This window comes from Vigna angularis, chromosome 2 (genome assembly GCF_016808095.1).
Source record: "Vigna angularis cultivar LongXiaoDou No.4 chromosome 2, ASM1680809v1, whole genome shotgun sequence".
In the NCBI taxonomy this organism is placed as follows: domain Eukaryota; kingdom Viridiplantae; phylum Streptophyta; class Magnoliopsida; order Fabales; family Fabaceae; genus Vigna; species Vigna angularis.
This window is the reverse complement of record NC_068971.1, coordinates 43,572,884-43,599,511: the sequence shown is the minus strand read 5'-3', so window position 1 is coordinate 43,599,511 and position 26,628 is coordinate 43,572,884. Positions and strand designations below refer to the sequence as shown.

The 26,628-nt window shown below is 32.9% G+C and overlaps 4 protein-coding genes, 1 long non-coding RNA gene and 1 pseudogene across 16 annotated transcripts; 4 read left to right on the top strand and 2 right to left on the bottom strand.

Annotated features, from left to right (window-relative positions):
• The first annotated feature begins 210 nt into the window (after window positions 1–210).
• Window positions 211–6,970, top strand: LOC108326856 (WRKY transcription factor 44). 2 transcript variants are annotated; one of them, XM_017560447.2, is made up of 7 exons: window positions 211–590; window positions 704–803; window positions 4,452–4,722; window positions 4,799–4,930; window positions 5,073–5,794; window positions 6,175–6,333; window positions 6,498–6,970. In XM_017560447.2, the coding sequence occupies exons 3-7, from the start codon at window positions 4,501–4,503 to the stop codon at window positions 6,682–6,684; spliced, it is 1,422 nt and encodes a 473-aa protein (XP_017415936.1). In that variant the 5' UTR covers window positions 211–590; window positions 704–803; window positions 4,452–4,500; the 3' UTR covers window positions 6,685–6,970. The 2 variants fall into 2 exon arrangements, with proteins under 2 accessions (XP_017415936.1, XP_017415935.1); XM_017560446.2 differs by having other exon boundaries at window positions 224–590; window positions 5,070–5,794.
• A 4,264-nt stretch (window positions 6,971–11,234) lies between these two features.
• On the top strand, window positions 11,235–14,573 carry LOC108329659 (probable serine/threonine-protein kinase PBL7). Its single transcript, XM_017563981.2, has 5 exons — window positions 11,235–11,773; window positions 12,567–12,757; window positions 12,964–13,153; window positions 13,247–13,638; window positions 13,970–14,573. Exons 1-5 carry the CDS (start codon window positions 11,674–11,676, stop codon window positions 14,234–14,236), a joined length of 1,140 nt encoding a protein of 379 aa, XP_017419470.1. The 5' UTR covers window positions 11,235–11,673; the 3' UTR covers window positions 14,237–14,573.
• Window positions 14,574–15,107: 534 nt separating this feature from the next.
• LOC108329013 (glutathione S-transferase L3) lies at window positions 15,108–17,671 on the bottom strand. 2 transcript variants are annotated; one of them, XM_052872697.1, is made up of 10 exons: window positions 17,505–17,671; window positions 17,323–17,397; window positions 17,183–17,243; window positions 16,688–16,774; window positions 16,502–16,600; window positions 16,318–16,420; window positions 16,154–16,230; window positions 15,838–15,945; window positions 15,573–15,609; window positions 15,108–15,405 (listed from the first exon to the last, which is right to left on the bottom strand). In XM_052872697.1, exons 1-10 carry the CDS (start codon window positions 17,513–17,515, stop codon window positions 15,365–15,367), a joined length of 699 nt encoding a protein of 232 aa, XP_052728657.1. In that variant the 5' UTR covers window positions 17,516–17,671; the 3' UTR covers window positions 15,108–15,364. The 2 variants fall into 2 exon arrangements, with proteins under 2 accessions (XP_052728657.1, XP_017418467.1); XM_017562978.2 differs by having other exon boundaries at window positions 15,529–15,609; window positions 17,505–17,665.
• Window positions 17,672–17,831: 160 nt separating this feature from the next.
• LOC128195390 (uncharacterized) lies at window positions 17,832–18,915 on the top strand. Of its 2 annotated transcripts, XR_008246832.1 has the most exons (3): window positions 17,832–18,161; window positions 18,342–18,422; window positions 18,567–18,915. It is a non-coding gene; the product is annotated as an uncharacterized LOC128195390 (long non-coding RNA). The 2 variants fall into 2 exon arrangements; XR_008246831.1 differs by having other exon boundaries at window positions 17,832–18,422.
• Window positions 18,916–19,463: 548 nt separating this feature from the next.
• Window positions 19,464–21,893, bottom strand: LOC108329015 (glutathione S-transferase L3-like; annotated as a pseudogene).
• Window positions 21,832–26,605, top strand: LOC108329012 (pentatricopeptide repeat-containing protein At3g53360, mitochondrial). 9 transcript variants are annotated; one of them, XM_052872694.1, is made up of 7 exons: window positions 21,832–21,971; window positions 22,138–22,381; window positions 22,685–22,747; window positions 22,925–23,196; window positions 23,356–25,947; window positions 26,034–26,188; window positions 26,297–26,605. In XM_052872694.1, exon 5 carries the CDS (start codon window positions 23,409–23,411, stop codon window positions 25,698–25,700), a length of 2,292 nt encoding a protein of 763 aa, XP_052728654.1. In that variant the 5' UTR covers window positions 21,832–21,971; window positions 22,138–22,381; window positions 22,685–22,747; window positions 22,925–23,196; window positions 23,356–23,408; the 3' UTR covers window positions 25,701–25,947; window positions 26,034–26,188; window positions 26,297–26,605. The 9 variants fall into 9 exon arrangements, with proteins under 9 accessions (XP_052728654.1, XP_052728653.1, XP_017418466.1 ...); XM_052872693.1 differs by having other exon boundaries at window positions 22,680–22,747; XM_017562977.2 differs by lacking the exon at window positions 22,685–22,747 and having other exon boundaries at window positions 23,360–25,947.
• Window positions 26,606–26,628: the final 23 nt, after the last annotated feature.

Here is a 26,628-nt window from a genome sequence, read left to right as displayed (position 1 = left end):
AAGTGTCTGCAACGGTAACAGTAGAGGAGTCGAAGAGTTGAACTACTCGGTGTGGGATCTAATCTGATATCTGTAACAGTTCATTTGACATGATATCTTGTTCTTTCTCTCTCGTTATCTGTTTCTTAACAATTTACCATTTACCCGCGTAGCGAATGGTCAAAGAGGGACACTGAGACAGTTAGTTGTCCGTACAACGTTGGAGGTTGGCTTCCACTGCCAACCACCAATCCCAAGATTCATATGCCCCAATAAACATAACAAACATAAACATGCAAATGCAATGCAACTATACTTTTAAACATTCACTGTTAAGAACCACAGAGCATGTGGTTAATTTTTGAAAAGGGTGCATTGCATTACAGACATAGCAGTTAGATTCTGGATTTTATTTTCAAATCAAAAACCACTCCCTCCTCTCTCTCCCTCTCTGTGCTGCTGGTTTCTGTGTGCATTACAATATAAATATTCATGCATTAGAACTGTTAAGATTTCAGAACAAGATCCTCAGAAGAAGCTGCTTCAAGGTCCTTACTTTTGCTGGTTTATTGCTTGGATCTAGAGAAGAAAATCTTGCCTGTGAAACCCAGGTTTCGTATTTTTGTTTTTGATGCTCACACATTACCCTTGTTGAACTGATTTTTTCATTCTTTTTATGTATATATTGGGCTTATTTTGTTGTGATATTATGAGCCTTATGCAGGAAAAGTTAAACTCAGGTTTTATTCATAAAGCTGGAAATGAAAATTCAGCCAAAATAATCCTCATCCTTTTATGGCATGCTGCTTTTTCTAAGCTTTCTGGTTAGTTTTCTACTCTTTTCTTCTTTGTTTTCTAGTGATAGCCATGAACCCCTTTACACAAACACAAAGGAATGAAAAGAAAAGATACAAACAAGAAGGAAGATACAATCAGCTTCTTTGTTTTTTTCCCTTTCAAATCTTCAAACTAAGGCAAAACTTGGCACAAATTAACCTTGATTTGGGACTTTTCAAAAGTCATTCTTTACATTAACAACGCAGAGTATGTAAAATTCTACAAGATCTGGTTTTCTCAGATTTTTCTGGGTTTCATAGATCAAGAGTACAAGACTGTTTTACACAGACTCCTCTTACTATATATGTTTTACACATGTTCAATCACTCTTTTTTTTTTCTTTAATTTCATTAGACAGTACAAAATTACATACCCTTTTGCTATTATTTATCATATACTGTTTGTTGATCGTTATCAACTTTTTAAAATTAAAAAAAAAATCAATACATAAAGATGGATTGAAATTAGTGTTCCTGAGCCAGGTGATACTTTATCCTCCTTCTGTACAGGCGTGGAACTTTTGATGTGAATTAAAAACGCAAATGGAGTCTGGGAAAATTTGAAAAGTTTTCGTTTACTACTTTAAACACAAAAAAAGAAACACTTTCACTCTTTTTGTTTGTTCAAGATGAAAGAAAATTATATTTTGGAAAGTCGCTTTAATTTTTCTTTGACTAAATCAAAGATGGTATATTCTTACAGGCAATGTTTCTCTTTTCTAAAAATCTACGAAAGTGCATGTCTCTCTCTCTTTCTCTCTTTCTCTCTTTTATCATATCATTTTTTTCCTTGATGAATTCACACTAGAAATAGAGGGAAGCTTTTAACATGTTTGGTAGAAAGTTTTTGTTGGTACACATTATCACATGCCTATCTAATATAGAGATAAAGCTATGAAGATTTGAGTTTTTGTGAGTTTCGAAAATGGAGATTTATGACCGACAAGGACTACACAAATAAGTGAAATGCCAGGTTTCATGTTTGTGACTTCAATTTTCCTAACAGGGTATAGATTTCAAGTTTGGCCACTTTAAAACCCAACAAAAACAAAATTCAAATTCCTTCAAAACTTCTGGGCACAAACAAAAAAAATCAAAGAATTATTATGTCACAGAATAATTAATAAGAATAAAAGAGAAAACAACACTGTAGGTGAAAAAATCTTTCATATAATACATCAAAAGGTGTTAAAAGGAATTAGGGATTCTTATAAAGAAAAAGAAATTTCAAACTTATGCTTTTAGATAAAATTCATATTTTGATAAAAGGAGTATCTTTAATATGTACTTGTAGTTTTAATAGTCTTTTTATTTTATTAATATATATATTTTTTTTTAATTTTATCCCATTAGTTTTAATATTATCAATTTGATTTCACTTTAAAAGAAATGTGTCAATGTAGTCAACATCATCAAACCAATGCTAATAATGTTACAATAGTAACATGGAACATGAAAAAGGAATAACATACTGTGAAAGTTAACTTACTAATGGAATCAACACGGGACATAATTATTATTGCAAATTTGATGGAAGGAATTATACTGATTAGTTTTTAAAAGAAAAAAAAAACATCAAATTAATAACATTGAGACTAGAATAAAAAAAAATCATAAAGAAATAGGAGAAAAAAACTTAGAAACAATATTGTAAGTAAATAAGTGTCTAGATTATAATTATTATGAATATGTATATTTTTTTAAAAAATATTAAATTAATGTAACTTTATATAACTTATTTAATTTTTTTTATGAAAGATTAATTTTAATTCAACTTGTGATGCAATTTTGTTTTCATTAACTTTTTAATTAACTTTTCTTAGAAACTTTTTCTAAAAATAATTTTACTTATTAAAAAATACTTATAGGTATTCATGTAAAATGATAGAAGTTTTTTACCTAACAAATTACTAATAATTTTTTTATATAAAAAAGTTATTTTAAAGTGTATCAGTTGACAAAAAAATTTCTATTCAAATAAAAAAACATATTTTAAACACATAAATATTTTAATAATTTTTATTTTTAATTTAAAATAAAAAATAAAAAAATTAGAAATTATATAAATATTTTTGACCTTAAAACTTATAATCAATACTATATGATGATATTTTTGTCAACTAAAATTTGATATACTTTAAGAAAAGAGATTACCGTAAAGTTAACAAACCCATATATATATATATATATATATATATATATATATATATATATATATATATATATATATATATAACTTAAATATAAGAGAGGAATTTTTTTATTATCATAATTCATTATAAGTGTACTTTTTTAATTTCTTTTACCTTTTATAATATAATAATAAATAAATAATAAATAATAAATAATATTAATAATTGAGTTTTTAAAAAGAATTATTTTCCATTCCTTTCTTACAATTTCTTATCTTTTTATCCCTTTACTGTTCCCTTTATTACTTTCTCTGTAACGAACGCACGTAAATCTTCCTGTCAACATTTCGAACTCTTTCATAATCCAAGTATCATGTTTGTGCTCTTTCACTAGAAAAGGGCAGCATACGGCTCTGTTCTGTTCCTATTTAATATGTTGGAATTGGATCAAGTGCAAAATGAAAAAATAATATTTTTGTTTAATTTTCTTAATAACATAAAAGAAGAGAATAAAATTATTGTAAGACTCGTGTTTTTTACTTTCTCTATAATTTGAGAAGAAAAGGAGAGTAATGAAAAAAAAAAACTTATTCTGAATTTTATATTAATACTACGGATATATCATATAAATATATAACGTTATATACAAATAAAAGAAAAATAAATAACAATTTTTCTTTTCATTTATTTTCTTATATATTATAAAATATCCAAAGCAATTATCTTATTATCTATTTATTCTTTCTTTTTACTCTCCTTCTTCTTAGACCAAACTAAAACACGTGAGTTGTTGTACTGTATAAAAGAGGTAAAATAATAAGTAAACAGTGCAATGTGTAAATTTTTCTGCATATTATCATTACATTGCCCACCTATATTTCAATAGTTTGCTAAGTTAAAATGAAAATAAAGCCTAGCTTGAAGCAAAAACAGTATAGATAAACTACACGACCTGCATGAATCTTAATTTTTTTCATACATAAATCAAGTTAAAAAGAATTACATAATTTTTAAAATTTATATTTTTAATTTATGCAAAATTTAGTTTTATCTTTTGAAAAAGAAAAACATATTTTTCTCCCCGACTGAGTACGATTGATTATAAATGCATGGGGCATTCCCGTGAGGAATACAGAAGAACGTGGTCCAATTTGATGAAACTTGTCTCAATTCTTCTAAATGTTGCTTTTTCATTTCTTGGTGGAACCCATTGTCACTGTTCTATCAGTATAAAACCTTGTTTTGGTTGGTGGGAAGATAGTTTTGGCTTTTCATCTATAGTCTTCAACGTTTCCCTTTTCTATTATTATCACAACTTTGTTTCCGTGAAATAATCATTTTCAAACAAAGTTTGTTTCGGACTAGGAACCGTGATTAAGCCCTTGAGTTTGTAATATGTAACGATGTTATTTTGTCTAGGGCCAACTGAAGCCACCACCGTTAGAAATTGCTGCTAATTTAGTTATTGAAACAAGGGTGATGGTTTTGTTTTTATTGTAAACAGAAACACTCGTAAAGTGAACACACTTTGCGAAAGAGAGACATATTTGAAGATGGATATTAAGGAAGCAGAAAGGGTGGTGATTGCCAAACCTGTTGCTTCAAGACCTACTTGTTCTACTTTCAAATCTTTCTCAGAGCTTTTAGCTGGTGCAATCAATGTTTCTCCTGATATTGCATCTTCTCAGGCTACAGTTTCTGCCATTAGACCCAAGACTGTGAGGTTCAAGCCTGCATCATTGAATCACCCCCATACAGGGTTTGATTCTTGTCAGGTGAACTTTTGTTTCACTTGGAAAAACTCTCTTCTTCCTAGCTGCTTCCAACATAAGTGGTGTTTAACAATTTCAGGCTGATACTTTTGGAGCTGCACTCAGTAACTCTTCTGACAAGATTGCAAAACTTGACCACAATCAGTCCCTCATATACAAACCAACGGCAAAACTTGTGTCAAAGACAACTGTGTCTCTTTTGGCAAATATGGTTAGTAATGTAAATAACATATTTAGTGGTGAACATTAGTTCAAAGTTTTAAGGTCACTTTTCTGAAAAAGGTAATGTGACCTGGTGAATTTTATGATGATTAATATTATACAATTGTCACCTTTCTCTCATTTTGAAGAAGGGAAATTGCAGCACTGGTCAGCGGCAAACACGGCAGTTAATGGAGGCCAATTTTCAACATTCCATCAATGAAAAGTTTAGAACCAACATGAGTTCACATCTTGATCAGAGTATTGCCCCGCATGCAGAAATAAACGAGATCAGTGAAGCTAGTAAGATGGTGCAGCAGAACACAGAGGAAGAGCAGAAGACTTTAACATCCTCAGCGAATTGTGATCGACCTTCTTATGATGGGTACAACTGGAGGAAATATGGTCAGAAGCAAGTGAAAGGTAGTGAGTACCCCAGAAGTTATTACAAGTGCACGCATCCTAATTGTCCAGTGAAAAAGAAGGTTGAAAGATCATTTGATGGGCAGATTGCAGAAATTGTTTATAAAGGTGAACATAACCATTTGAAGCCACAGCTACCTAAAAGAAACACAGCAACAGGGACACAAGGTTCGGGGGTGTTGTCTGATGGAATGGTTCAAGACATGTGGAGTAATAGTCACAGCGAGAGGAATGAAGGCAATGAAAGTAGAGTTGAGAACACAGGAGGAGGACTATCTGTGCTTTCAGATTATTATGTCAAACTTCCACAGCCTAATGATTCTGGTCTAAATATTGGTGCAACTAATGCTGGTGGAGGAAGCACGGAAAACTCCTGTGGTCTAAGTGGGGAATGTGAGGAAGGAAGCAAGGGTTATGAGGCACACGAAGATGAACCCAGAAGTAAAAGAAGGTTAATTCTTTTCCTAACTAATTCATCCATAGTCTGCAATAACATGTCAGATAAATCGTTGGTTAAGCAGTTATATGAGAATTCCACACAATAGGTGAGATGTATATGAGAAAGAATATTCTGTTCTTATAGGGTAAAGTTTTAGTCTTTTTAAAGAAGTTATGTCCTTATTTTGTTCTATAAATTCAAAAAACATACTTGATCCTATAAAAAGCCTTTACTAAGTTCATAAGATTTTGGGTTGCATGATCCAGGCCATCCTTCTTGTGCATCCTGTCCAAAAACAGTTATGTCCTTATTATGTCCTTTAATATTGTTTTATCTCGTCATTCACCATTTTCAGTCAGAAGATAATTTATATATTGAATCTCATTGTTCAGGAAAAATGAGAATCTATCTAATGAAGTAGCATTATCAGAGGAAGGTTTAGTAGAGCCGCGGATTGTGATGCAAAGTTTCACTGATTCTGAAATACTTGGAGATGGATTTCGCTGGAGGAAATACGGGCAGAAGGTGGTGAAGGGCAATCCATATCCCAGGTTTATTGTTATATTTCATGTTCTCATCAAAGTAACTATAATTTAAATTATCTGCTTCAAGATTCCTTGAAATTAAGGACTCGTGAGTTTGAGTTCCTGTTCAAATTACTACTGATTATTTAATAATGTTTTCTTAGAACATGTGAAATAATTTTGTTTTGCAGAAGCTACTACAGATGTACTAATGTAAAGTGCAACGTTCGTAAACACGTGGAGAGAGCAATAGATGACCCGAGATCATTTGTGACCACATATGAAGGAAAACACAATCATGATATGCCTCTCAAGAACACAGGAAATGTGGCCTCTGAGAGAGACTCACAGGCTTCTCTTTGTAAAGATAAAGCGTGATTGATAGACACTTCAATTAGTTAACAAGTATGACTCAATGACAGTGCCACAGGCATCAGAAATAATTGAGAAAATTCATTACTGTTATATCCAATAATTGAAGTTGATAAGAAAGACCAAGATATTGACAATTTCAAATGCAATACCTACTGAGACAAAGATGTTTAGGGCAGCTCGTTGATACTTTCTTATGTGCTGGTAATCTGTATTATATATATACAGTATTAGCTATGGAGATAAATTTGTTTCTTATATGTAATAGTTTAGGTGATACTTTCTTGTTCAATACATGTTAATAGTCATCACCTACATATGAAAGAAAAATGACAGTTTCACATTTTCCAAAAGAAAAAATCCACTTCACAAACAAACCATGTTTCATATCAGTTAATTCAATTAAGAATATAGAGTTCGATGTGAACAATTGAAATCATGCTTCACTCACTCATGTCCTGATATATATATATATATATATATAAAATAAAGAATTAAATGGGTTAGACCGTTATATTATTAGTGAAAATATTAAAGTGATGTAATTAATTATATTTATAACTAAGAGCATATATGGGTTGGCAGCAATTATGTAAGGAACAACTGATATAGAGTACGTCAGATTTTAAAAAATATATATTTAATTTTAAGGGTCTATGGCAGCGGTTTTTGCTTAAACCGCTATCATAATCCCTTAATTTTTTTTAAAAATCTAGAACATTCTATGCTAGCGGTTGTGGTATGAATTCTATGCTTCAATTACAGGGACTTTGATATATGCTTAAATATGTATGCGTACAAATATAGCATACATAGTTAATAGTTAGTGTATTAGACATAGATTTGATCAATTCAAGAATAGATCATTGGAAAGCAACTAAAAGTGTTATGAAGTATCTCAAAAGAACAAAGAATTATATGCTCACATACAGGAAGTCAAACCAGTTAGAGATTACTGGGTATTCTGATTGAGATTTTGCAGGATGCCAAGACAAATTTAGGTTATAGTTTCATAGTTTATTTGTGCAATGTCAAGCAAACCCTTACAACTTCATCTTCTGTGACTCCAAAATTTGTAGCATTCTATAAGGCATCAAATCAAGAAATATGGTTGAAGAACTTTGTTACAAGGTTGCTCATTATAAAAGGAATTAAGTTATATTGTGACAATATCGTATTGTATTCTAACAACAACAAGAGCTCGAGCAAGTCAAAGCATATTGACATCAAGTTCTTGATTGTTAAAGAAAGGGTACATAGTGGACAAATATTCATATAATACTTAGGGACAAACTCCATGATAGTAGATCCTCTTACTAAGGGACTTATGTCCCAGGTCTTTCATGAGCATGTTGCTCATATGGGTAGTTTAGAGTTTGAGTAATCTTTAGTTTAGTTGGAGTTAGTCACTTTTATATGTTGTGTTACATAGTGGACAAATATTCATATAATACTTAGGGACAAACTCTATGATAGTAGATCCTCTTACTAAGGGACTTATGTCCAAGGTCGAGCATGTTGCTCATATGGGTAGTTTAGAGTTTGAGGAATCTTTAGTTTAGTTGGAGTTAGTCACTTTTATATGTTGTGTTCTATGTTTGATTTTATGTATGCATACATTATCTTTTGAACATATTTGATTTTATAGATATGTGGTTTATTATTTTGAAATTACATTTTGTATATTAAGGTTATTATATTGATCTCATTGAGATCAAGTAAGGACCAGTTGAAAATAGATATGGGCATGTCACCTTCTTGTAATATTTATGCTACATATTTCAATGTGAGTCTATGTCATTTAATTCTGTCAGCATTAGCTATCATTATTATGTTTAGTTGTGATTAATGCAATAAAAACCTGTTTTGGTTCTATTTGCAGATGTAATCAATGAACAAAATCTTTTTGAACATGCTCAAGACATATAATGACAATTTTGAGTTCATAATCTAACATATACATTTATAAAGTTTTATAAGAATATATAAAATATTAAAGTGGTAATTAATTATATCTATGTCTAACAACATAAGTATTATGAAATATTAGTTGTGTAGATACAATATGCAATATTCTATTTTTATAAGAGGCCAAATTAGAAATATATATTTTTTTTAGAAAAAGTAATCGATAAAGTTTACTTTTTCTATAAAGGGGTTTATTGTCTCATTTATAAGCACCTATGTATTATTCATGTTTTTTTTTCATAACTATAAAAGAGAAAATCAAGTGGAACTTAATATGTTATGCTGGAAGATCAAATACCTTTTATTTATATTGTTTCCAACGTTCAATCCAAATACGTGCTTAAAGTTTTATGAAATATTTAGAATTGTTCTATTATTGAAGAATTCAATTAATTATTTGTTATTAATATGTGTAGACGTATAATATACCAAATTGGTCTTAATATTTTTTTACTTAAATACTTTGAATTGGTATGATTTTGATTAATTACCATTACTTCCATAAATAAGAGACATGAAAATAGAAAAAAAAAATGACAAATTGATGAATTATTAATACGTTTCGAGAGTTCAATTTGTTGCCCTCACAACAGAAAAGTTATTTTCATCTAGCCCTTTCAATGATTTGAAACATTTCGTAAATTGAGAGTTATAACAACATAATCACCCAATAACATTTCTTAATAGAAGATACAGTGATTATTATCATATTAACAAAAGGACTACTATAAAATGTCAAAAGTATTCATAATAATAGTGACATGTTAAGTTAAGAAAAACTTTTTGTTTATGCAGAAAATTAAGAAGTGACTTTTGCTTATAAAGAACATGAATGATTATACTGATTGCAAAAATTATATGTAGGAAACAAATATATGTTTCTCATTAACTATATAGAAAGAAATATTAGTGACATATTTATGTTAAGTGAGAATTTTTGCTTATTAGTAAAAAGGAATGATCTTTTTATTTATAAATCATATGGATGATAGTACTAATTAATTACAAAGTTGATAAATAGAAAACAAGTATACTTTCAAAACTTTATAAACATATCTTAGTTTAGTTTTATTTGTATAAAACTAGATTCACCCAATTAATTGACATTGTTGGATAAAAATAATTCATCTTGACCCGAAATGTTCAACAACATTTTGACATATGATATTATATATCTGATATCTTGAATGATAAGCTTTTGATGCATTTTCATAAAAAAAAAAAAAAGAAGAAGTGTTTCTCATAGTTATTATGTGATAAGCATGTTTGTTTTGAAGCTCATATTAATGTTCTTACTCGTAAGAAACTAACTATTTCCATCTTAGAAAACCCATTGTCCCCATCTCAATTAATATAGCTATAATTTAGAACTAAAATGGCAATTGCCACAACCATGATCCACCAAAGAAAATAAAAATTGAAGTGCAAAACAGTAACTTATACTTAGATGTGTTTTTAATATATATATATATATATATATATATATATATATATATATATATATATATATATATATATATATTAAGAATACAAAATTAAAAATATATATATTATTAATCAAAAGAAATTTGTCAAAACATATATTCCTAGAGCTATTTATATAAGTCGTCCAAGAAATACAAGATATATAATTAACTAGAAACGTTTAGAAATAAATAATGGTGATTTTTTTTGTTATTTTTTTTAGTATAATTCATTTCTGTTTTAGTTATATATCTATATATATGATTGCATTGCAAAAACAGATGGCACTTTGGTAGAGAGGGTTTACTACCAGCTGTCTCCGAGTAATAGATTTTTTAAGAAGCAAAGTCTCTATCCATACTGAAATATTTTCATTATTTTCTTAAGGGAATTAAATGTGGCAGTAACTATCTTACACTCCTTTTTCCGTGAATGGAATGAATGTAAAACAAGAAGAATAAAGGTAGAAAAATAAAATGATTGGCATAGAAATAATGAGAATTATGAAGCAAAGTAATGTGAGAGGACAAAAAGAAGAATCCAAGCTTGGCCTAGTCTCTTAATTTTCCTCTTGAATATGGTTTTGAAAAGGAAAAAAAAGGGCATTTGGTAAAACAAAATCTTGTTTCCCTCCAATGAATTACTTCCATTATTGACCAAAAGGGATAGAATGAAAGAAAACATGAACCCCATTTTGTAATAATTATAGGAATGTCTTTAATTAAGGTCTACAGCTGTTAGCCCTTGTTCATTTGTGTGCCTAAAGTTGAACTGTGAGGGCGGCCAAATTTTTATCATTCAGATTTTTTTTTATCCTTAAATGTCTGATGATAGTTTTTTTAGTAAAGGAGTTGAATCTATATTTTTTTTTCCTTTTAAATGATTTATCTTTTAAATATTAATAGAAGAATTGAATTCATAACTTTTCCATTTTCATTTTAATTTTTACCAAGCTAATCTTATATTTTCTTTATCATTCAGTTAGAGTTAAATTGCATCACATGTTGAAATTAAATGAACCTTATTGCTTTTTCATTAAAATGGCAAGTAGGAAATTGTTCCAACAAAAGCACAAAGCATCTAATTTTATAGATTCTTATTGTAGATCTTAAGCAGTGTGTAGAGGGCAAATAGAAGTGCCAAGCATGACAGAAATTAACTTAATATCAAAGCAATTATTTTATGTTTAGACAAAAAGGGGAAACATATATAATTTTTTTATGAGATTGGTTTTGGAGTTGATTTTGGAGGTGATCCAGTGAGGCGCATTTGAACCAATCATGGTGTTTTTCCGACCAAAAGAGAAGGCAATGAATAAATTAATGAACTCAACCTAAAACACTAGGGAAATATAAAAACAGAAAAATATAGAACACAAGACACAGACACATGATAAAAGTAAACATAGAGAGAGAAAGAACAAAGGCTGTTTTCTAAGTTGTTTTTGTTGCAGTTGGCTGCCCAAGAACCGTGTCGTCGGGTCGGGTCGGGTCCAGAGAGAGTTATTTGCCGTTTCATTTTCTTTCTGATCACGGTGCTGCGTTCATTGAAGGAGAAACAAACATGGGTTGGATTCCCTGTTCTGGATATTCAGGCACTAAGAACAAGATTGATAAGATGGAAGTTCAGGACAGTCTCGTTGGTCAGATCAAAGCCACACCAGGTACTTTTCTTTCTATATTGGAAAAGAGGGAGAAAATTGAAGTATGATAGTGAGACCCTGTTGGAGACAATTGTTCTTTCACTTAATTAAGGTAGTTTCTGGGGCTAGACACTTGTTTCTTGCACAAATTTGTCTCTTGTTTTACTTGGGGTTATCAAGAAATAAAATTTGAGGGCGTTTTATGTGTTTGGTACACCCGATTGCTGTTCTTGGTGTTTAGAGTTTATGAGTATAGGTAGCTGGGATTTGACGTGGTCAATGATTGCAATCTTTTTATTTAATAGCAAAACGAATGATTTTGAGAGTAGGAGGGGTGGAAGCTGCAAACGTACGATCTAGAAATACGTTGTTTTCAGTTATATATATCCTAACCAAAGCCTTCAGTGCTAGTGTGATTTGGATTTGTAGAATGAGTTATCATTTTGATCTCTGTGTTGAGTCGTTTAAGAATGTTTTTTTCTTACTGTCTTGGATACATTTTCTTGATGGTGTGTGCTACTGCACCAAGTTTCAGTCTATAATATTCCATGTACCTGAAATTATCTTGTTAGTTTTCTGAACAATACTAGACTTGTTTTCTTTGAGTCTGGTGATTTCATCAGTTACAAAGTATATATAGCAAGTTTGAATTTGTAATGTTGATGGTAAATTCAAAATGATGCGTAATGCATGCAGAATCAGTTTGTGATTCCATGAGATTGCATTAACATGTGATGGTATTTTGAAGTCAAATATAACCCTGCTGTAGCTTGTGCTTCTGCCCTTAAATATTTTTCTTGTCACTTGAATGCAGGAAAGTTGAAGAGAAATACATCCACAAATTCAAAAGATACATCTAAAAATGGGAACCCTGATCACATTGCAGCACAGACATTCTCATTCCGCGAGTTGGCAACTGCAACTAGAAATTTTAGAGCTGAGTGTCTTCTGGGAGAGGGAGGCTTTGGTAGAGTGTACAAAGGACGTCTGGAAAGTATTAATCAGGTGAATCTCTTTTCTATTTGTTTATGAAAAATAGGAGACAGTTGCTGAGAATTCGAGTGATTCTTCCCTATGTCAATGTTCTTCATCTGCACAGATATATCTTCTGACAGCCAGAACAATAGATTAAGTTTTGCTGACATGAAACTCTGCATACATTTTGTGTAGCAGTTTCTAACAAGCTTCATCCTTTATTGTGTTCAATATAGGTTGTTGCCATTAAGCAACTTGACCGAAATGGGCTCCAAGGAAATAGGGAATTCCTTGTTGAAGTGCTGATGTTAAGTCTACTTCATCATCCAAACCTTGTCAACCTTATTGGTTATTGTGCTGATGGAGATCAAAGGCTTCTAGTTTATGAATATATGCCGTTAGGATCCCTGGAAGACCACTTGCATGGTATTTGTATTCCAACTACGCAAGTTTTTCCCCATTTCGGTAAATTGAATATCATCTTCATGTTGTTAGTGATCATATATGTTTGATTTGCAGACATTCCTCTTGGCAAGAAACGACTAGAGTGGAATACACGAATGAGAATAGCTGCTGGTGCAGCCAAGGGATTGGAATATCTACACGACAAAGCTAATCCTCCTGTCATCTACCGTGATTTAAAGTGCTCTAACATTTTGCTTGGTGAAGGGTATCACCCAAAGTTATCTGATTTTGGTTTGGCTAAGCTTGGCCCAGTTGGGGAGAACACACATGTATCAACAAGAGTTATGGGGACTTATGGATATTGTGCTCCAGAGTATGCCATGACTGGTCAACTGACTCTGAAATCAGATGTTTATAGCTTTGGTGTAGTTCTTCTGGAAATAATTACCGGAAGGAAAGCAATTGACAATTCAAAATCTGCTGGAGAGCAGAATCTTGTTGCATGGGTAAGACACTCCTACAGTTATCTCATCTCCTAAGGTTGGCTGAGTGAAAAGGCTTTTGGTTGAGTGTCAAACATCTTTAAGTATATTTTCATTTAAACTTAAAAGTAGCCAGGGTGAATGGCATAAAAAAAAATGTCCTCTTGAAGGAAAAGTCTCTTCAAGATGATATTTGTTTTAAAGTTGTGAAACTTTTTAGTTGCATATCTCAGATTGAACTGGCTTTTGCACATCTCATAGTGGTGAAATTAGAATATTTCATAACATGGGTTGGTCCTTGCTCCTTAATTATTTGAGTCATAACTTTGGATGGACCATTCTGATTTAACTGCAGGCTAGACCCTTGTTTAGGGATAGAAGAAAGTTTTCTCAAATGGCTGATCCAACACTCCAAGGTCAATATCCTCCGAGAGGACTATACCAAGCCCTTGCTGTTGCAGCAATGTGTGTTCAGGAGCAGGCTAACATGCGTCCAGTTATAGCTGATGTTGTAACGGCTTTGTCGTACCTTGCTTCACAAAAATATGATCCCAATACACACACAGTCCAAAACTCACGCCTTGCTCCGGGTACTCCTCCTAGAACCAGGAGGGGGCTATGATATGCAGCTCATGCTTGGTGGATACAACAAAATCTGGAGAAATATTCAAGTATATTATTTAATGGGCTTCTCAACTATAAGGTATAGGTTTATAGATGTTAATATCAGTTGTCCTTTGGTGGTGTTCTTTCAGTTCATAGTACAGTTCCAAAAATAGAACATAATTCTGGAATTCTGTTCTAGTCCTGTACTCAAAACCGCTTCCATTTATTATGTCTGGAGCTAAGATAGTTGCTCCACCTTTTTCCTTTTGTCCAAAATTTTATTTAAGACAAATTGCTGGACTCATAATTCCTGTGCCTTCTATCTTGACAATTTTCCTGCCTTTGCTTCTTTATGCTGGTCTTCTTGTACAGTTTATTCAGCTCTGTGGTAATATATATATATATTGCCCAAGGACCATGTTTATGCATTTTGCATTTTTCAGTTGCTTAATTGAACATTAAATATCTTTTTCGTTACCCAATATGAACCTGAGCTGAATCCTTGCAATTGACATCCTCAAACAATAATTTTTTTGTTGTTTATTTGTGTGAATTTTGGAATTGAATAAATTTGAGGAAAAATAATGGAATGAACTTGAAAAGATTTGAAGATAAATTTTTATTGTTTATTTAAATGAATTTTGGAAGTAAGTAAGAGTAGGTTTGGAAGTAAATTTCAAACCATTATCTTAAAATGAGCATAAATAAGATTTGGAGGTAAGTATAAATAAGGTATTGTAATTTTCAAACTATTATCTTAAAATATTACTATTTCCGTTAGTTCACCGTGCTGTTTTTTTTATAACTTTTTTTATATTTATATTTTAGATGGGAAGTTTATATATTACTTCAAATAAATCTGCATAATGACAGAATTCACCATCGGGAGAATATAAAAAAGACAATTAATTTATTAGGAAATTACATATCCAAACACAATAATCATAGGATAATTCCATGCCACTTAGTATTGAAAGCGCCACGCAAACACCAGCTCAGCTGCTACATATACATCACCTAAATCTTGAAATCTAATTTCTTGCAGCAACTCTATCAGCCAAACCAATGCTTATAACAGCTTATTATCGACTCTAGCAAACAAAAGAAGCGTCCCAAACACACATAACACTTTATTGCGAATAATCTACATCTTAGATGATGACTCTCTGGCTTTTACTGTTGAGCCTGCAGGGCACAAAATTAGGAAGTTCAACACAGTAGCAAATTGAATAGGAAGAATTGCAGAAATCAACGACAATTATGCCAAAAACTCAATCTTTAGAGGAGTGTGAAGGTTGTTTACAGTACCAAAAACCGTTTCGTGAAAAAATCAACAATATCCTTAGGATCACCTCTTGTTTGTGTATACGCATTAATCTTGTTCACTTCCTGCAAAAGAAACATTTTCACAAATGAATATATCTTCTGTAACCAGTAAGTTTGATTCAGTTGGTCTTGAGGCTCCCTTGTTAAAGGCATGAAAAGATCAGGACCATTCTGTTCAAGCTCAGATTGTTGATTATGATAGGAAACAATCCATTAACATAAAAAGAATATAAAGCTGTACATATTCTTTGGAACTGGAAAATAATTTACATAGAACTGTTTCTAGTGTACCTCAATCCACGCTGCAAGTTTAGGTCTTCCTTCAGTTATATCATGTTTGAACACCTCGAAAAAGACAAGCTGGAATCTTTCAACAAATGGAATATAGGCAATATCCACCTGATCATCACAAGCATTTACAGGTCATATCGGAGAATGTAGTCATAGGCCATATAATTTATCTTATACTTTATTTACACTTGAGCCTTGATTAATTTAATACTTTGTTCCATCACATCATTATATGCTTTTTTTCTAGAATTTATTGCAGATGGATAATTCAGTCAATTGAAAAGGAACATTTTCAAGACTATTGATTTCAACTTACCCAGCTAAATTGACCAAGAAAAAATGGCCCATCATCAAATTTACCAAGAGAATTCTCCAAGTAATCAAAAGCAGGACCTGATTAAAATCCCCAATTCTGAAGATTAATTTCATACGAACTCAAACAATACTTTCCTCTACTTATAAACCCAAAACCGTGCTTACTGGCTTGTTGTATTGGATCTCCTTTCAATGCAGAATACAGCTCTTTGGTGAAAGTATCAACATAAGAAATCAACTGCTCACTAAATTCTTTCTTGGCAGGATCCTGAAAAAAATTCTTCTCAGGACAACTTCCCACTAAACCATAAATTGAAATGCAAAGTGAGAAAGAATATACAGTTCTTACACTGGGAACCAGAGATGGACCTTCGAAGTTGACATCTACGTATTTGACCAAATCGAGACTTTCTCCCAAGACCTTCCCATTGTGCTCCAATGATGGCACCTATAAATAAGAAAAAAAAATCACAATTGAACACCCCATCATGGACTAATAATTTTTCCCCATTCAATAAGCAAGTTAAACAAACACCTTGTTTTCTGGGTAGACTTTCTCCTTATACCAGGCAGGTCTGTTTTGAAGATCAATAGGAACCAGTTCGATCTTGTCCTGTAGTCCCTGCATGCAGTAAACCCAAATCAATAACCAATCTTGAAAGAAAACGACCTATGGCTCACAGAATACCATGAATTAAAGAGTAAATTTAAAATTATCCTCTAAAGTAGCACCAAAAATCGCATAAGACAATCCCAGTGGCCAAAGTAATATCTGAAACATCAGAATATTAGCTCTACATAAAATGTGTCCTCTTGCTGTTCAATGATTTAAGAAAGATGAAGGCGGTGGTGTTTTGTATTTTGTTATTTTTGAAATCTTCATCTTTTATTATGTATAACAATTTAGAGAAAGGACAAAGGAAGGTATTCACTTGTAAATTAAATAACAAAGATAATAGCAGTAATAGATTAATTAAAACGAAGGTGAACACTGAATAGATCATTTCAGAAAGAGGAAAAGGAGAGAGACCTTGTAGTTCCGAGCGATCCAAACACGCTGCGCATAGGGACAAATATAACTGATATACAACCTATAACAAAATTCAAAACAAATATTAAAAAAATATAATAATCAGCACAAAAATACGGAAGAAGAAGAAGAAGAAGAACCTGGTGGTTCCGTCGAAAAGAGGAGGTGGCTCGGAAGCGGAAGTTAGCGGGGGAATACGAGCTTCTTGCACGCCGCTGAATGAGGAAGAGGAGAAACAGTTAATCGTTTTCAAATTAAAAGTAGTTGCATATCATAATTCATGAACAGATCTCATGCGATGGAGAATGAAGAAGTGACTTACGCAGTTGCCATGGATGTGTTGTGATGTTTGCTTGCGAAGTTTGGGCACAGAAAGAAAATGTGTACAGAATGGTGTCCAGGTTCAATTGGAGTGTGTTTGCATTTTATAGGACCACATCAAGTAAAGGAATCGCTTGCAGTCATCAATGTTTTGCTTTCCCACTGTCACCTGTCTCTCCCAGCTTCTAGAAACTCTGACACCATTGATCTAAAATTAAAAAAATTATGAATTCTCTTACGATTTAATTTTATTTTTAATTTATATATACAAACATGAACAAGGAGTGAGATTCTCCTATTCATCACTTATTTTATTCATTACTATTTTTTAATATTTCCTACACGGCAGCATCAAAGAGCATTCTATACAACAAATTGAAGCCACCGTCTCTGTTCTAAAACTTGGCAATAGTTACGTGGGTTTTTTTTTTTTTGTATGATGCGCTTCTGGCTTATTCTAAACTCACCCTTGAATCCAAACACTGCCCTGTCATAGCATTTGGCAAGAATTGATTTCCGTCCTCGCAAGAAGAGAAAGAGAAAGAGGGTTTGGTGCTATAAGTAACTGTGATCTTCGAGTTCTAATTTTTTTTCTTATGGGAGAGACAGGGTCAGAAGAAACAACATATTTGAAATCTTCCGCTTTGTTTCGCTTCAGGTAATGTCTTTTTTTTTTGTTTTCATTGAACCCTCCAAAATGTCAACTTCATCTCTGTTTTCTTATCCCATCTTACACTTTCCCACTTTCCATTCTCTCTGTAATTCCCTCTTATTATGTTCTGTGCCCGCAATTTCTCTTCCTTTTATCAAAACTCGTAACTTTAACTTTCACCACTAGCATGCTCCAGCTAATTAGACTTCTTGAATCTGAATTCACCCGTCATTTTTGTGGGGAATGCAAAAGGAGGAATTAATTCAGGTATTATCTTTTTTTACTATATTATTTGGTGAACGAGGTTAAGAAACCTCTTCATTGTTTTTTGCGTAACGTATTACGTGATTGGCTTTCATAAGTTTATACTGACAAACATTCATTGTTTTCCACACTTATTTTGAATTTTAGAATGCCGTTCTTTTGCATACCAACAGTTCGAAAAATGGCCTCAAAGAGCTGCTAGGAAGATATTTTGGCAGTCTGCAACATGGTTCATTTTCATCTTTTACGCCTTAATATTAACAAGTAAATTAGTTAGTTTTGTAAGTTAGACAAATTGCACCTTGCACATGCCTCGGTTGTATTTGCCATGATTTCCACGAAGGATTTAATTTCCTAGGCTTCCATGATTACAGGGTTTGCTCAACTTGGTAATGACACAAGATTTGTATCTTTTCAGAGATATGCTCGAGCAATCTGTTTATTCACCAAAAATGAGTTTACATCTTTTATTAATTAGATAACATAATTATTATCATGACTCACTCTATTAGTGTACAAAAATTTATCATAAATTATTATTATTATTATTATTATTATTATTATTATTATAATATATACGAGGACTCACTCTATTAATGTATACAATTGTTTTTTTCAATTTTATTCTTTAATAAGTAACACTTTCTTAAACTAAATTAATTACATTGTTAATTTTATCTTTTAAGTTATATTTTTTATTTGACAGCTTTTTTTAAAAAATGTAATCATTTTTTAAATTAAAATAAACTATTTATAACAAAAAAACTATCAACAAAATAAATAAAAACTATAATTTTATTGTAGTTTATTATTTTAAAAATAATTTTTATTATTATAAAAAACAATCCTGTAAAAATCATTTAAATTTATTTTTATAACTATAATTTTATTATTATAAAAAAAAAAGAAGTAAACATACCACTGATTATTATTATTTCCGTACTAATCTCCATAAGTTCACCACACTATTCTTTTTTATACATATATTTTATACGAAAGTTTATATATTACTTCAAATAAAACAGCATAATGACAATTCCATGGTGGGGAGAGTATAAAAACAATTAGTTTATTAGATATTACACATCCAAACATAACAATCATAGGATATACCATGCATGCAACTCATCATAAAAAGCGCCGACGCAAACACCTAAACCTTGAAATCAATTTTTTTGCAGCAACTCTAGCATTCAAACCAACGCTTATCATCGACTCTAGCGGCCAAAAGAAAAGTCCTATGCACACACATAAAACTTTATTGCCAATAATCTAAATCTTAGGTGATGATGTCCTGGCTTTTACTGTTGAGGCTGCAGGGCACAAAATTAGGAAGTTCAACACAGTAGCAAATACAATAGGAAGAATTGCAGAAATCAACGACAATTATGCCAAAAACTCAATCTTGAGAAGAGTGTGAATGTTGTTTAGATACCAATAACCGTTTCTTGAAAAGATCAAGAATATCCTTTGGATCACCTCTTGTTTGTGTATACACATTAATCTTGTTCACTTCCTGCACAAGAAACATATTTTCACAAATGAATATATCTTCTGTAACCAGCAAGTTTGAAGCAGTTGGTCTTGAGGCTCCATTGTCAAAGGCATGAGAAAGATCAGAGACATTCTGTTTCCACTTGTTACAAAGCATATGAGGTTTTCTCTTCAAGCTCAGATTGATGATTATGATAGGAAACAAACCAGTAACATAAAACAACATATAGCGGTACAAATTCCTTGGAACTGGAAAATAATTTACATAGAACTGCTTCTAGTGTACCTCAATCCATGATGCAAGTTTAGGTCTTCCTTCAGTTATATCATGTTTGAACAACTCAAAAAGGAAGAGCTGGAATCTTTCAACAAATGGAACATAGGCAATAACCACCTGATCATCACAAGCATTTAAAAATCATATGGGAGAATATAATCATAGCCCATACCATTTATCTTGTAACTTGAGCCATGACTACTTTAATACTTAGTTCCATCGCATCATTATGCGCTTTTTTGCTAGAATTTCTTGCAGGAGGATAGGTCAGTCAATTGAAAAGGAACATTTCAAGATTTCAACTTACCCAGCTAAATTGACCAAGAAAGAATGGACCATCATCAAATTTACCAAGAGAATTCTCCAAGTAATCAAAAGCAGGACCTGATTAGAATCACCAATTCTGAAAATTAATTTCATACGGACTCCAACAACACTTTCCTCTATTTATATACCCAAAACCGGACTTTCTGGCTTGTTGTATCGGATCTGCTTTCAATGAATACAGCTCTTTGGAGAAAGTATCAACATAAGAAATCAACTGCTCACCAAATTCTTTCTTGACAGGATCCTGAAAAAAGATCTTCTCAAGACAACTCCTTGCTAAACGATAAATAGAAAGGCAAAGAGAGAAAGGATATGTAGTTGTTACACTGGGGAATCAGTGATGGACCTTCGAAATTGTCCTCTATGTATTTCATCAAATGGAGACTTTCTCCCAAGACCATCCCATTGTGCTCCAATGATGGTACCTATAACATCAGCAGAAAATCACAATTGAATACCCAATCATGGACTAATAATTTTTCCTCATTCAATAAGCAAGTTAAACAAACACCTTGTTTTCTGGGTAGACTTTCTCCTTATACTAGGCAGTCCTGTTTGGAAGATCAAAGGCAACCAGTTCGATCTTGTCCTGTAGTCCCTGCATGCAGTAAACCCAAATCAATCACCAATTATAAAAGACAACAACCTATGACTCACAGAATACCATGAATTAAAGAGTAAATTAAAAATTGATCCTCTAGAGTAGCAGCAAAAATGGCCTAAGTCAATCTCAGCGGCGCAACTAATATCTGAAACATCAGATTCTGATGTTTAATAATTTAAGCAAGAAGAATGCAGTGGTATTTGTATTTTTTATTTTTGGCATCTTCACCTTTTATTATGTATGACATTTTATAGAAAGTACAAATGAAGTATTCACTTGTAAATCGAATACCAAAGATAGTAGTAGTTGTAGCTTACTTAAAATAATAAATGACCTTGTAGTCCCGAGTGATCCAAACACTCTGCGCATAGGGACAAAGATAACTGATATACAACCTGTAACAAAATTCAAAACAAATATTAAAAAAACATAGTAATCCGCACAAAAATCAGGAAGAAGAAGAAGAACCTGGTGGTTCCGTCGAAAAGAGGAGGTGGCTTGGAGGTGGAAGTTAGGGGGGGGGAATACGAGCTTTTTGCACGCCGCTGAATGACGAAGAGGAGTGAGAGAACCTGTTTCAATTAATAATTCATGAATAAATCTCATACGACGGAGAATGAAGAAGTAACTTACGCATTTGCCATGGATGTGTTGCAGTGTTTGTTTGCGAAGTTTGGGAGAAGAAAGAAAATGTGTCCAGAATTGCATCCAGGTTCAGTTGGAGTGAGTTTGCATTTTAAGGAATCGGTAGCAGTGATCAGTGTTTTTCTTTCACACCGGCATCTGTTATTACAAAAACTGACACCATTGAATCAATATCCTGAATAAAGACGAGTAAAATTAAAAAATTGTGAGTTCTCTACCACATCCTTATCATCTAATTTTGTTTTTGTTTTATTCATACAAACATTAATAAGGATCCATTTTCTACCATTTTTTAATATTTCGCAAGTTATAAAATTGATTTACCGCAGCATCATCGTTGACTAGGTTAATTTGGTTTTGATTGCTTGAAGATGGCCATTGTTACCAGACCAAGTGGCAAGTCCTAACATTAGCAGAAGCTGGTGGTCCTGTAATTCAAACTACCCTCCCATAGCATTTGGCAAGATCTGATTTCGCTCTTCACAAGAAGAAAAAGAGAAAGAGGGTTTGCTGCTGCAAGCAACTATGATCTTCAAGTTCTAATCTTTTTCTTCTGAGAGAAACAGGGTCAGAAGAAACAACATATTTAAGATGGGTCACCCTGTTTCAGTTCAGGTACTGCCGCTTTCTGTCTTCATTGAACCTTCAAAAATTTCAACTTCATCTTTTTTTTATTATCCTATCTTGCGCTTTCCCGCTTTCCATTATCTCTGTAATTCCCTCTTATCGTGTTCTGTTCCCGCAATTTATTTTCCTTTTATGAAAACTCGTAACTTCAACTTTCACCACTAGCACGTTCCAGTTAGTTAAACCTCTTGAATCAGAATGCACCCGTCATTTTAGTGGCAAATTCAAAAGTTTAGACAGACTAACAGACATTATTTTCCACACTACCTGATCTCTAATTTTACAGTGCAGTTATTTTGCATACCAACTGTTTGAAAAATGGCCCCGACGAGCTACTAGGAAGATATTTTGACAGTATGTGACATTGCTCGTTTTCATCTTTTACGCATTAATATTTAATAAGTATTAGATAGTTTTGTTAGTTGAACAAATTTAACGGGTTTCTCATTGGCCATTATAGATGACGGCGTATGATTTTTATGAAACAATGTCTTGTGGAACAAATCATATAATTACGTTTGGTTCCTGCAGAGACAATCTCTCCACATGGTTTGGTGATGAATTGGCTGACATTTCATGTCTGTTTGTCTGTCTGATCAAACAAAGTTCGTAACATTTTTTCCTACTGTCGTGGCTCTGGTGTTCTTGGATTTGTGGATTCCCTTTGGTGTCTATTTTTATATCATTGTTGTCGACAATGAAATTTCTGACAAGAGAACATCAAACTCTGGTGGTTGATGGCTTTTGACTCCTTAACTCACGTAGATAGGGATGGGTAAATCAAGATGGAGGCTTTAGCCCAGGTACTAGTTTATAATCATGCAATTTCTTGATTTTCGTTCAATACCCGGCTTTACATAAGTATTTTCAGTGGGTTCGTCTAATTGTGGATTTTTTGTTTCATTAATCACAAACACCCATTTGTGACCATTTCATTATCCTCCTGACACCATATCACCCAGTAAGATTCTCAACAATAAGAACTTCACTTGCTTTTTCAATATCCCTTGTCCATATGATCATTCAAAGCCAAATTCGATGTGTATACAATTGTACAAGACCTATTGTATCAACACGAGTAGTCTCCAGTCTCAGTACAGAGTTATCAACCAACAGTTACATAAACTTGATGTGCAAGAAACAGCAATACAAAGAAGCACTTGATGCATTTGATTTCAATCTAGAGAAATCAGGTATCCAGCTAGAACCAAGCACGTACGCGAATCTAATACTGGCCTGTACCAACATTAGATCTCTAAATTATGGCAAGAAAATACATGATCACATTTCAAAATCCAAGTGTCAGCCAGACCTTGTTCTCCAAAATCATATTCTTAATATGTATGGAAAATGTGGTTCTTTGAAGGATGCTAGAAAAGTTTTTAATGCAATGAAGCTGCGTAATGTGGTCTCTTGGACTATAATGATCTCCAGATACATGCAGAATGATGAAGAAAATGATGCCATTATCATGTATATTCAAATGCTGCGATCAGGTTATCTCCCAGACCAGTTTACATTTGGAAGCATTATTAAGGCTTGCTGCATTGTGGGAGATATAGACTTAGGCAGACAACTGCATGGTCATGTCATTAAATCCGGGTATGATCATCACTTGATAGCACAAAACGCTCTTATCTCAATGTATACAAAGTTTGGACAAATTGCACATGCCTCAAGTGTGTTTGCCATGATTTCCACAAAAGATTTAATTTCCTGGGCTTCTATGATTACAGGGTATACTCAACTTGGTAATGACATAGAAGCTTTATATCTTTTCAGAGATATGCTCAGGCAATCTGTTTACCAACCAAATGAGTATATATTTGGCAGTGTATTCAGTGCTTGTGGAAGCCTTCTAGAACCTGAATTTGGAAGGCAAATTCACGGAGTCTGCGCTAAATTTGGTTTAGGGAGAAACATTTTCGCCGGATGCTCCCTCTGTGACATGTATGCAAAATTTGGATTCTTACCTTTGGCAGAAAGGGCATTTTATCAAATTGAAAGCCCGGATTTAGTGTCATGGAATGCAATTATTGCAGCATTCTCTGACAGTGGTCATGTTAATGAAGCAGTATCTTTTTTTCGCCAGATGATGCATACAGGATTCATGCCAGATGACATTACTTTTCTCTCCTTACTCTGTCCTTGTGGGAGCTTTTTGACATGTAACCAAGGCATGCAAATGCATTCTTACATTATTAAAGTAGGTTTAGATAAGGAAGCAGCTGTATGCAACTCTTTGCTGACGATGTACACAAAGTGTTCAAATCTACATAATGCATTCAATGTTTTCACATTTTTGGGTAGAAGAGCCAATTTAGTTTCTTGGAATTCAATTCTATCAGCATGCTTGCAACACAAACATGCAAGAGAGGCTTTTAGATTATTTAAGTTAATGCTCTTTTCTGAAAATAAGCCTGACAGTATCACCATAACTACCATATTAGGAACTTGTGCAGAATTGTCATCTCTAGAGGTTGGGAATCAAGTCCATTGCTTTACTATTAAAAGTGGGCTAGTGGTTGATGTTTCCGTCCGCAATAGATTGATTGACATGTATGCAAAGTGTGGATCACTTAAACATGCTCGTGATGTTTTTGATTCAACCCAGAACCCAGATATTGTCTCGTGGAGTAGTTTAATTGTTGGCTATGCTCAGTTTGGACTTGGCCATGAAGCTCTTAATTTCTTTAGAATGATGAGGAATCTTGGTGTTGAGCCTAATGAGGTCACATATGTGGGGGTTCTCAGTGCCTGCAGTCACATTGGATTGGTGGAGGAAGGTTGGCACTTGTACAGAACCATGGAAGTGGAACTAGGAATTGCACCAACAAGAGAGCATGTTTCTTGCATGGTTGATTTGCTCGCTCGTGCTGGATGCTTGTATGAAGCAGAGAATTTTATTAAGAAAACGGGATTTGACCCTGACATTAATACATGGAAAACTCTACTCGCTTCCTGTAAAACTCATGGTAATGTTGACATTGCAGAACGAGTTGCAGAAAATATACTAAGACTCGATGCTTGCAATTCAGCTGCTCTAGTGCTACTTTCTAATATAAACGCTTCTGCCGGCAACTGGAAAGAAGTTGCGAGACTACGGCATTTTATGAAACAAATGGGTGTACAGAAGGTTCCTGGTCAAAGTTGGATAGAATTTAAGGATCAGATCCACGTCTTCTTCTCAGAAGACAGTTCTCATCCACAGAGCGGCAAAATCTACAGTATGCTGGAAGATTTATGGTTGCAGATGCTGGATCATGGTTATGTTCCTTGTGAGACGTTGGACATTAACATTTGTTAGGCATTCACCAATTGTTATAATCCTTCCAAAATCTATGGTGATCTTTTACTAATCCAATGAGTCGATGACACATAATTTTAAGAGTGAAATCTGATCATTATTCCCATTTTATATTATACTAATAGTAATTAACGGGGAACTGCTAAGCCGTCAATCATTACAGAAACCGCTAAATCATTCGTTTTCTTCCACTCGCCATTGGCCAACAACTTGTCGTTTTTATTTGCCGGCATTCGTTTCAACCTAGGTACTCCAATTCTAAAGCAGACTTTTTCATTTAGTATTTTTTTATTTTGTGATTTATGAATCCTGATCTCATACATTTTTATGTAGCGAGAAAATGCTGTTGATAACTTCAGAGTTGTAAAAACATGGGTTTTGGTTGCCACTGATGTGGTTTCCCGGGGCATAGATTTGAAAGGAGTGAACTGTGTTATGATTTTGTCTGATTCTGGCTCTGCATATGTCCACAGAATTGGTATGTGCAGGTATATTAATGTTGGTTTTGATTTGAGAAAATATATTCATTCTCATGGAGACTTTTGTTCCCTGTATCCAAGAATTATAACTATTGGCTAACATAGTGTTTTGATTAGGTCATGGAGTGGAGAAGCGATTACTTTTTAAAGAGAGGAAGGAATTTCATTCCTGTGAGTTGCAGAATAAGAAGTGGAAGAAGCACCTCCAATGGGAAGATGACATCTTTTTAATCACCCTCCTAAATCGAAGAAAATTTTAATTACGATTTGTTTTACACCATGAAAACAAAATTCTGAATTTTTTTTACAATATTATTGTATATAAATGTTCTTGACTCGAATATAGCAGTTTCACTTAAAAAAACAGAGGTATAAAGGAAATATATTAATCAATTTGTAGTATATTAATTATGAAGAAACTTCTTACTTTGTGTTGTGTGTGTGTAAGT